This window comes from Parus major, chromosome 1A, assembly GCF_001522545.3.
Source record: "Parus major isolate Abel chromosome 1A, Parus_major1.1, whole genome shotgun sequence".
Taxonomy (NCBI): domain Eukaryota; kingdom Metazoa; phylum Chordata; class Aves; order Passeriformes; family Paridae; genus Parus; species Parus major.
In genome coordinates, this window is record NC_031773.1 from 721,616 (window position 1) to 732,551 (window position 10,936).

General features: G+C 56.9%; 1 protein-coding gene across 1 annotated transcript in view; it reads right to left on the minus strand.

The window, feature by feature from the left end:
- Window positions 1–6,610: 6,610 nt before the first annotated feature.
- GDI2 (GDP dissociation inhibitor 2) overlaps window positions 6,611–10,936 on the minus strand; it is a 15,268-nt gene continuing 10,942 nt past the window's right edge. The window contains exons 7-11 of the mRNA XM_015627991.3: window positions 10,220–10,319; window positions 9,540–9,711; window positions 7,869–8,013; window positions 7,705–7,759; window positions 6,611–7,617 (exon numbers count right to left, since the gene is read on the minus strand). Coding sequence (XP_015483477.1) covers window positions 7,462–7,617; window positions 7,705–7,759; window positions 7,869–8,013; window positions 9,540–9,711; window positions 10,220–10,319 — 628 coding nt within the window. The 3' untranslated portion in view covers window positions 6,611–7,461. The remainder of the gene's footprint in view (window positions 7,618–7,704; window positions 7,760–7,868; window positions 8,014–9,539; window positions 9,712–10,219; window positions 10,320–10,936) is intronic.

Genomic DNA, 10,936 nt, shown 5'->3' on the forward strand with positions numbered 1-10,936 from the left:
ATCCCATCCCATCCCACCCCATCCCATCCCATCCCATCCCAAAAAAAATCAGAGCAATCCAGCTCAAAGAATTCCCTTGGGAATGACGATTCCAGGGAACATTTCACCCCTGCGACGCCTCTGGGGTTTGGGTTCGGGAAGATCGGGATGTGCAGGGGGTGAGCCGGGCTCCCTGGATTTGGGGGATTTTTGGGATTTTTTGGAATTTGGGGGATTCAGGAGCTGTTCCCAACGCTCCAGGCCTGGGCAGGTGCTGTGCTGGGCTCCCTGGATTTTGGGGATTTTTGGGGATTTTTTGGGATTTTTGGAATTCGGGAGCTGTTCCCAACACTGCAGGCAGGTACTGTGCTGGGCTCCCTGGATTTGGGGGATTTTTGGGATTTGGAGGATTTTTGGGATTCAGGAACTATTCCAAACACTCCGGGCAGGTGCCATGTCTGGGGTGTGTGTTGGGCTGGGCTCTCCGGATTTGGGGGATTTTTGGGATTTGGGGGATTTTTGGGATTTGGGGGATTTTTGGGATTTGGGGGATTTTTGGGATTTGGGGGATTTTTGGGATTTTTGGGATTTGGAGGATTTTTGGGATTCAGGAGCTATTCCCAACGCCGCGGGCAGGTGCCGTGCCTGCTGGAGCTGAAGCGCTGTCCCCGCGTGGTTTTCGCCGGTGTGGACGATCCCGAGGATGTGGCGGCCGACACATTCCAGGAGCTTTTCCAGGCCGGAGGATTCGTGGTGTCGGATGAGGAGCTCCTGGAAAGGGTGACCCTGGGTGAGCCTCACTGGCACATTCCCAAACCCTGGCTCTTTTCCAGTGGGGAATTCCTGCCCTCTTGACGTTCGGATCCCAAATTTCGGGTGCCCAGCTCAGGGATCCCAGAACATCCAGGGATGTTTGTTCAGCCTGGAGACTCACGGAATGGTTGAGGTTGGAAAAGGCCATAAGGATTGTCCAAATCCTTGGACATTCCAGGGATCCAGGGGCAGCCACAGCTCCTCTGGGAATCCCAGGAATTCCCTCCCGGTATCCAGTGGGAAAAGGAGAACTTTGGCTCCTCAGTGGGAAGGGACAGGGAAAAGGGAGCCGGCTCTTCCGGGAGAGGCCCAGGGGGGGACAGGGACGAGCTGCACTTGGGAATCAGGGAAAAAATCCAGGATTCCCCATCCCGTGCAGTTGGAGTCTCCATCCTTGGAGAGACTTGGAGCTCCCCTGGACACCTGGGGGTGCTCAGGTGGCTCCGCTGGGAGCAGGGAGCACCCAGGGCCCCTTCCCGTTATCCCTGCCCTGTGTCCCTGTATCCCACTTTTCCTGCTCCCGTGTCCCCTTCCTGTGTCCCTTTCCCACTTTTCCCTGCCCCTGTGTCCTTTTCCCATTTTTCCCTGCTCCTGTTTCCCTTCCCACCTATCCCTGATCCTCTGTCACCACTTTTCCCTGTTCCTGTGACCCCTTCCCACTTTTCCTGCCCCCGTATCCCACTTTTCCTGCCCCTGTATCCCACTTTTCCTGCCCGTATCCCACTTTTCCTGCCCCCATATCCCACTTTTCCTGCCCCTGTATCCCACTTTTCCTGCTCCTGTATCCCACTTTCCCTGCCCCCATATCCCACTTTTCCTGCCCCCGGATCCCACTTTTCCTGCTCCTGTATCCCACTTTTCCTGCTCCGGCGTTCCAGGCCAGCTGCAGCAGGTGGTGAAGGTGCTGGAGCAGCTCAACAGGAGCGGGAGCTGGAAGTGGCTCCTGCACCACGGGGAGAGCAGGAAGCTCCAAGGAGACCTCAGGTAACGGCTCCGCCCGGGATCGCGGGATTTTCGGGATGGAGCAGCGGGATTCGGGACCTGGAGAGCGTCAGGTGGCCTGGAATGTTGTCCTGGATGAGCTCCTGGATGAGCTCCTGGGGAGGCAGAGATTTCCCAGAGCTCATCCCGGCTCCCGACACCCCCAGGAGCTCAGGGAGCCTTCCTGGGGCTCTTCCTCCCATCACATCTGGGATTTGGGAATTTGGGAAGCCCCGAGCTGGAATTCCCACCCCAGTTCCCAGCAGGAATGGCTGCTCCAGCCTGGGATAAAGATACTTGGAAAGGAAAAGCTGGGCAAAGGAAGGGATTCATTCCCTGTTTCCCATCACAGGAAAGCCAAAATCCATCAGCACCGCCTCTCCCAACGTCCCCTCTTCCTCCTCCTCCTCCTCCTCCTCCTCCTCTTCCAGGCTCTGGAATATCCCTCGGGATCGAGGCACTGCCTGTCCCGCCCTCGGCTTTTCCAAACGCTGCCAAAGCAGCAGCCAAACATCCCTGAGCTACCCAAAAAATCCCAAATCCCAAAACCCACAGATCCCAGCACCAATCCCAAAACCCTACAGATCCAAAAACCTCACAGATCCCAAACCCCCACAGATCCCAGCACCAATCCCAAACCTCCACAGATCTCGGCACCAATCCCAAACCCCCACAAATCCCAGCAACAATTCCAAAACCAGCACCAATCCCAAACCCCAGAGCTCCCAGCACCAGTCCCAAACTCCCATAAACCCCAGCACCAATCCCAAATCCCCACAGCTCCCAGCACCAATCCCAAACCCCACAGATCCCAAAACCCCACAGATCCCAGCACCAATCCCAAGCTCCCACAGCTCCCAGCACCAATCCCAAACCCAGCACCAATCCCAAACCCCACAGATCCCAAACCCCCACAGTTCCCAGCACCAATCCCAAAACCCCACAGATCCTAAAACCCCACAGCTCCTGGCACCAATCCCAAACCCAGCACCAATCCCAAACCCCCACAACTCCCGGGACCAATCCCAAAACCAGCCCCGAGATGAAAATAAACCACCAAGGACCCCTCAGCCACACCGAGCCGAGGGGGAATTTTTCCCTTTTGCTCCTCACAAATCCCCTCCACGCCAGGAAAATCCCCCGGAGCGGCCGATCCCACAATTCCCGCTCCTTCCAGAGCCGGGGCCGGTCCCGATCCCTCCCGTGCCGGTGTCTCCGCAGGGCCGACGCCGACGGCCGCAGGAAGCAGCTGCTGCTGCGTTGGTGCCGCGGCGCGGAGCTGCTGGAGCCGCTGCCCTTCCACGGCTGCGACGTGGCGCCGGCTCCGGAATCGCGGCGCATCCAGTGCCTGCTGGAGCTGCAGGTGCGGCACATCCGCGCCAGGTTCGCCGTCTATCTCACAGGTAACGGCGATTCCCGGGATTCCCCGGTCTGGAAATGCCCGGGAAATTGGAGGAGGGATAAAACGATCCCGGTTTTCCGGCTGTTCCCGCGGGGTTTTTGGAGGTTGCCGAATTCCAGCGGTTTTTGGAGCCTCGTGGGTGCAGAGCAGCCGTGGTGGGATTTAGGGATAATTCCCACAGGGTTGGGAACGGCCTCGTTTGTTTGGATTAACGGAGCTGCTGCTCCTCCTCCCCTCCCAGAAAATCCCGGCGGCAGCAGCAGGGAAATCCTGGAAAGCAAAGGAATTCTGGTGGCTGACGTCAACACCTTCCTGGGGACGGTGCAGAAAGTGGCTGCTCCCTTCAGAAGGAGCTACTGGTAAGGGGGAAAAACTTGGGATTCATCCCGAAGAGTTGGGAGCAGCTCTGGGAGCTGGGATCCCACACAGAGCAGGGGATTGCGGGATCTGCCAGCGCTCGGGGCCGGCTCCTGCAGCCGGAGCCAGGAGAGCCGCGCTCGGCGCTGCTGGAAAATGGGAAAAACTCCAGGCCTGGCCCAGGGGAGGCTCTGGGGAAACTCCTGGGAGGTTCCAGGGGAGGCTCTGGGGAGGTTCCAGGCAGGGAGGTCCTGGGGGAGTCCTGGAGAGGCCCCAGGGGAGGCTCTGGGGAGGTTCCAGGCAGGGAGATCCTGGGGGAGCCCTGGAGAGGCTCTGGAGGGGCCCCAAGGGAGGCTTCAGGGAAAGCTCTGGGGAGGTTCCAGGGGAGCCCTGGAAAGGTCCATGGGGAGGTTCCAGGGGAGCCCTGGAAAGGTCCATGGGGAGGTTCCAGGGGAGGCCCTGGAAAGGTCCCAGGGGAGGTTCCAGGGGAGGCCCCAGGGGAGGTTCCAGGGGACGCCCCAGGGGAGGCTGCACCGCCCTCAGGGATCTGGGCGTTGACCGGCGCCGCGTCTGTTCCAGGTGACGGAGCAGAGCCACGGACACGGCTCCTCCCCAGGCCCTGTGGGGACCAAACCAGGGACCAGTTTGGGCATCCCAGTCCTGTGGGGACATCCACAACCATCCCAGTGGATCCCTGACACCCATCCCAGTGGATCCCAGACATCCATCCCGGTGGATCCCGGCCACTGCTGGGGGATCTGTTTTGGCTCTGTACATAAATGTTATTTAAAGGTGGGGAGCACAAATCCTCTGGGATCCGTTCCCCGCCATCCGCTCTCCACAGAAAAGGTTCTGACGGTACCTGGAAATCACTGCAGACCTTTCAGGCCTTCGGTGCCGTTGAGATTCACCTCAAGTTGATTTTCCCAAAGTTTCCTGAAGGTTGGGAAGGAGAAGAAATCCGTTTTCCACGCGGCTGCTGCTGTTCAGGCCCACACTACGCTCTGGCTCCCCCCGGTTCCAGTTCCTGCCCGCGGAATCCTCGGAAGGAGCGGGAAGCCGGGATGGGGGAACGGGAATTGTTCCTTACGGGGAAACGCCGCGGCTGAGCCCCAGTCCCGAGCCGGCTCTGCGGGCCAGGGGCCTCCTTGGAGTTTGTTCCGAAATCCCAGAGTGCGAGGCCATTCTGTACAGGATGACTTTGTAAAGAGTTTGATTAATAAAACCTCCAAAAAATAAATGGGATTTTCCCCCAGCTCTGCTTTCTGGAGAGGGGATCCCACTCGGCATCCGGCCTTTCCGACAGGGACAGGGAGGGCTGAGGGTTTTCCAGCTGGAATGGAGGTTGGGAATCGGCACGGAGCGAGCAAATGATGGAGGCCATTGTGCCATGGATGCCATTGTCCCATGGACGCCATCGTGCCATGGATGCCATCGTCCCATGGACACCATCATGCCATGGATGCCATCGTCCCATGGACACCATCATCCCATGGATGCCATCATCCCATGGATGCCATCGTCCCATCATCCCATGGATGCCATTGTCCCATGGATGCCATCGTGCCATGGATGCCATCGTCCCATCAATGCCATCATCCCATGGATGCCATTGTGCCATGGATGCCATCCCATGGACGCCATCGTCCCATGGATGCCATCATGCCATGGATGCCATTGTCCCATGGACACCATCATCCCATGGATGCCATCGTGCCATGGATGCCACCATCCCATGGATGCCATCGTCCCATGGATGCCATTGTGCCGTGGATGCCATCATCCCATGGATGCCATCGTCCCAAGGACACCATCATCCCATGGATGCCATCGTCCCATGGATACAATTGTGCCATGGATGCCATCATCTCATGGATGCCACCGTCCCATGGATGCCATCGTCCCATGGATGCCATGGTGCTTCCCCATGGGAAGGGCGGGAGAAGCGGAGGAAGAACCGGGATGAGTGGCAGGGGGGGATAATTCGTAATAAATCCCATTTAAGGGTTTCTTTTCCACCTGCGCTGGGTCTGGCCTGGCTCAGGGGGGCTGCATGGGGGGAACCTCCCCAGCGGAGCCGGGGGAAGTGCTCCTGGAAGTGAAACCTCAGGAAGTGCTCCTGGAAGTGAAACCTCAGGAATTGCTCCTGGAAGTGAAACCTTGGGAATTGCTCCTGGAAGTGAAACCTTGGGAATTGTTCCTGGAAGTGAAACCACAGGAATTGCTCCTGGAAGTGAAACCTTGGGAAGTGTTCCTGGAAGTGACACCTCAGGAGGAAGAAGTGCCAGAAGCCGCGGCCGGAGGAAGCCGAGGGAAGCGCCGGCTCAGCCGCAGCACCGTGACGGGACCGAAGCCGAGTTCCTGCTGGAACTCCGAGAGCTGCTCCAGGGCTTTCCCTCGGCATTCCCGGCACCTGGGCTCGCTGCCAGCTGGGGGAGTGGGAAGGATCACTCCGGGATCAGGAAGGATCGCTCTGGGATCAGGAAGGATCACTCCCGGATCAGGAAGGATCACTCCAGGTTGGGGAAGGATCGCTCTAGGATAGGGAAGGATCACTCTGGGATGGGGAAGGATCGTTCCAAGATCAGGAATGATTGCTCTGGGATCGGGAATGATTGCTCCGGGACCGGGAAGGATCATCCTGGGATCGGGAAGGATCGCTCTGGGTTGGAACACCGCGGCAGAAATTGCTCTGTGCTGCTGCTGCCGATTCCTGCCGGGGCCGCAGGAACCGGGATTGTGCCGGAGCCGCAGGAACCGGGATTGTGCCAGAGCACAGCCGGAGCCGCAGGAACCGGGATTGTGCCGGAGCCGCAGGAACCGGGATTGTGCTAGAGCACAGCCGGAGCCGCAGGAACCGGGATTGTGCCGGAGCCGCAGGAACTGGGATTGTGCCGGAGCACGGCCGGAGCCACAGGAACCGGGATTGTGCCGGAGCACGGCCGGAGCCGCTGGGCCTGGAAACCATTTCCAGCTCCAGGAAACGCTCCCATGTCACCCTGGCAGGCAGAGATCCCGCGGGATCCGAGCCCGGAGCCGCTGCTCCGGCAGTGCAGTGAATCAGACCGAGGCCAGGACTGGTTTCCAGAATTTGGCTTTACTTGGCAGTACAGAAATCATTTGGAGCCTCCAGGAGAAGCACGGGCTCCGTCATGCCGATACCGCAGCGCCGTTTGGTCCATCCCAGAAGCCACCAGGGGACACAAAATACTTCCACATCTTGCCTGCTCTGTAATTTGTTCTCTCAATTTTATTAAGATTAAAACACAAAGGAGCCTCAGGCACAGCTGTGTCCCAACCGATGGAAACGGGTTTAGAAGCTTAAGTGGAGGTTAAGTTCTGTGCCCAGAACGAAGCCAACATTTGCTGCTACAATAGGTGTGGGCTTTGTCCATGATACAACTTTGCCACAGAGTTAAAGATTGATGGGAGAGACTTTTTAGGGATGCTGTCCACAATAATGGAGTGCTCAGTTTCTATTTTCCTTGATATCAGGTTTGAGTGACATCAGCGTCACATCTACGAGCTCACCAGAAGCACAGGATCGTGAAGGATGTTTTACAAATGATTAAAAAGACAAGGGAAGACACAGCTGTCAATGAGTTATTTCAAACCTGCACCCACGTCTACGTCTGCAAAAATAACCAGGATGATAATAATAATAATAAATTCATTTCTGCCTTTCGCTTAACGAGGTTAGTCAGGAAATCAGTCAGGAATTTGCCAGATTCTGGACAGCAGCCCTACTAGAATGAAATAATTAACACATGATATCCAAAAAGGGAACATTACCAGTGCAGTACTCTTCAATCTCTCAGAGATGGGATTACAAAAGCAGGCCTTACAATATTGAATTTCGTACAGTGTTCATTAAGTTCCTTATATATTCATATTAGCCGATTTAAACTTCTCCTAATTAGAGCCTCTCATTACTGCTGCTCCTCCTCCCCGTAGATGTCGTTTTTCTTGCGTTTCATCTCCTCGAAGTCGAACTCTGATCCCATCATCCTCTTATAAATATCTTTGATGTCGTCGCACGTCGTCTCAAAGTGGGTGGTGGCGTCGTAGGTGCGCGAGATGAAGATCTGCAAGGGGAAGGGGAGGTTGGAGCGGTGCGGGCAGCGCGGCGGCTCCCGGCTCCGGCGGCTCCAGCGGCGCCGGCGCTCACTCACCTGGCTCTCGGTGCCCAGGTCGGTGGGGGCGAACAGGTCGCTGATGCTCACGAACCTGTGGGAGGGACACAAAGCTCTGAGAGCGGCCGAGGGCAGCGCTCGGGGCGCGGGGATAGAGCGGCTCCAGGCGGCCCCAGAGGGGACGGGGCTGGCTGGGGACTCACTTCTGCTCGATGGGCTCCAGGAGGTCCAGGGCTGGCTTGATCTCCTTCTCGGGCTCGGCGGTCTCCACGGTGGTGCTGGCGATGGCGATGTACTTGCCCTGCGCCGCCACGTTGTGCGCCGAGGAGATCATGCACACGTAGATGTCTGCGGGGACGGGGCACAGCTGCAGCCACCGACCGCCCAAAACCTTCTCCAGCCCCATCTCAAAACTGCCTCAGCCCTGGCCCAAAACCTTCTCCAGCCCCATCCTAAAACCTTCTCCAACCTCATCCCAAAACATCCTCAGCCCTGCCCCAAAGCCTTCACCAGCTTCATCCCAAAACCTCCTCAGCCCCATCCCAGAACATCCTCAGCCCTGTCCCAAAACCTTCTCCAGCCCCATCTCAAAACTGCCTCAGCCCTGGCCCAAAACCTTCTCCAGCCCCATCCTAAAACCTTCTCCAACCTCATCCCAAAACATCCTCAGCCCTGCCCCAAAGCCTTCACCAGATTCATCCCAAAACCTCCTCAGCCCCATCCCAGAACATCCTCAGCCCCATCCCAAAACCACCTCAGCTTCATCCCGAAACCTCCTCAGCCCCATCCCAAAACCTTCTCCAGCCTCATTCCAAAACCTCCTCAGCCCCATTCTACAACATCCTCAGCCCCATCCCAAAACCTTCACCAGCCCCATCCCAAAACCTCCTCGGCCGCATCCCACAATCTCCTCCAGCCTCATCCCAAAACCTTCACCAGCCTCATCCCAAAATCTCCTCAGCCCTATCCCAAAACCTTCACCAGCCCCGTCCCAAAACTCCGCCTGTGCCTCTTCCCACTTCCCTGACACTTGGCACCCCTGGATTGTCCCAAGAACCTGGAATGACTCCTTGCCCTGCGTGCTCCCATCTGCTCCAGCAGGGGCTGCATTTTGGGACATCCCCAAAATTCCGTTTCCCCGATGGCTCCTGAAATCCTGGGGGATTCCCAGGGCTGTCCCAGGCTCAGGCAGCTCCTCCTCCACCTCTCCCAGTCTGGGGCACTTCCTGCTCAGGTTCCTCAGGAGCTTTTCCAAGCACAGCTCCTCCCACCTGCCCTGACTGCTCTGACCCGAAACCCAGCCTGGCTGGGGCTGAAATCTCCTGGAGCAGACCATGAAATGTCCATTTCCCTGTCTGGGGCCCCAAATCTCCTGGAGCAGACCATGAAATGTCCATTTCCCTGGGATGGAGCCTCAAATCTCCTGGAGCAGACCATGAAATGTCCATTTCCCTGTCTGGAGCCTCAAACCTCCTGGAGGAGACCAGAAGGTGTCCAGTTCTATATCTGGAGCCTAAAAATTTATGGACAAGGCCATGAGGTGCCAATTTCTCTGGCTGGGACCTCAAATCTCCTGGAGCAGGCCAGGAGGTGCCCATTTCTATATTTGGGACCTTTAAGTTTCTGGAGGAGACGATGAAATGTCCATTTCCATCTCTGGAGCCCCAGATCTCCTGGAGCAGACCATGGGGTGTCCATTTCCCTCCCTGGAGCCCCAGATCTCCTGAAGCAGACCAGGAGGTTCCCGTTTCCCTGTCTGGAGCCCCAGATCTCCAGGAGGTGCCCATTTCCCTCTCTGATCCCCACCTCACTGGGAGAGAGGCCGGGAACGGGGCCCTGGCCAGCCCCGGAGGCGAGAGCCGCTGCGCACACACCTGATTTCCGGTTGACCTGGTTCTGTGGAATGATGATCTGGCACGAGTTGGCATCGTTTGTGTTCTTGATGGGGTGGCTCAGGATGCAGATGACCCGGATCACCTGGCCCACCTTGGTCACGCGGTCCGACACGTAGCTGGGGTCGCAGATGAGCTGTTTGCAGCGAGCCACCTGTGAGAGGGAAGGTGGAAAAATCCTATTTTTTTCCAGGAAGAATTTCATATTTGATTTCATCTGCAGGTTGAACAATTTGGTTTCTAGCGTGGATTGTCACTCTGCTCCTGGTCAGGAGATGTTATCCCACCAGCAAGTCCCCAGTTCCCGCTCCGAGCTCCCGAGCATCTGGCAGCGTTCCCGGTTTATCCGCTGCAGGAGGAGCTGCAGGAAGGCCACGGGACAGCAGAGCAGCTAAAAGTGCTAAAATCTGCAGGCTGGACACAAGGAATTATCCCTTCCTGAATTATCACTGGAGACCATGGAGACCTCATCCCAAGCCCTGGAGCAGGGGTGACATCAGGACATGGTGTCCTCAGCGAGCTGCCATGGGGACAGCAGCCCCAGCAAAGCAGCACTTTTGGCTTCCAAAATGTGGTTTTTTGGTGAATTTGTGGTGATCAAAGCCAAGAGATTTGAGGTGTGAGGGGCAGATTTGGGGTGGGGAGCAGGGAAGGGTCCGTACCTCCCCCTCGGATTTGACGCCGACCACTTTGCCGTTCTCGATGACGATCTCCTCGATGGGTTTGTTGAGCATGTAGGTGCCTCCATAGATTGCACTGAGCCTGAAACAGGAAAATCCTCTTCAGCATTTCAGGAGAATCCCTTCAGCTCCTCCGGGGCTGGATTTTACCGGCCCTTCCAACCCCCAGGCTCTGCTCCGCTTGGGTAAACCCCACCTCAGACTGAAACCTCCTCAAAAGGGAAATGCAGGCTGGGTTTAGGAAATTAGGAAGTAGATTTTTACAGAAAGAGTGATAAAACAGTGGAATTTTCTGTCTGGGGAGGTGGTAGAGTCACCACCCCTGGATGTGTTTAAAAAAGCCTGGATGTGGCACTGGGTGCCGTGGTTTGGTTGAGGGGTTGGGGCTGGGTTGGACTCGATGATTTTGGGATTCTGAAAATCCTCTGCTTAAACACAAGGGATGGATCAATCAATCAATCAATCATTCAATCAATCAATCAATCCTCTGCCAACAGCAGCTGGGAGCAAACCCAGAGGTGAAGGAGCCCATGGGGAAAGGATCTCCCATGGAGGAGCCACCTCTTCCTGGAGTGAAAGAACTATGAAGGAGCAGAGCATTGTGTGCAGCATCGCTCTGGGAGCTCGGGGACATCCCACACCCGCCCAACTACACCAATCAACTACACCCAGCCAACTACACCTGCCCAACTACACCCA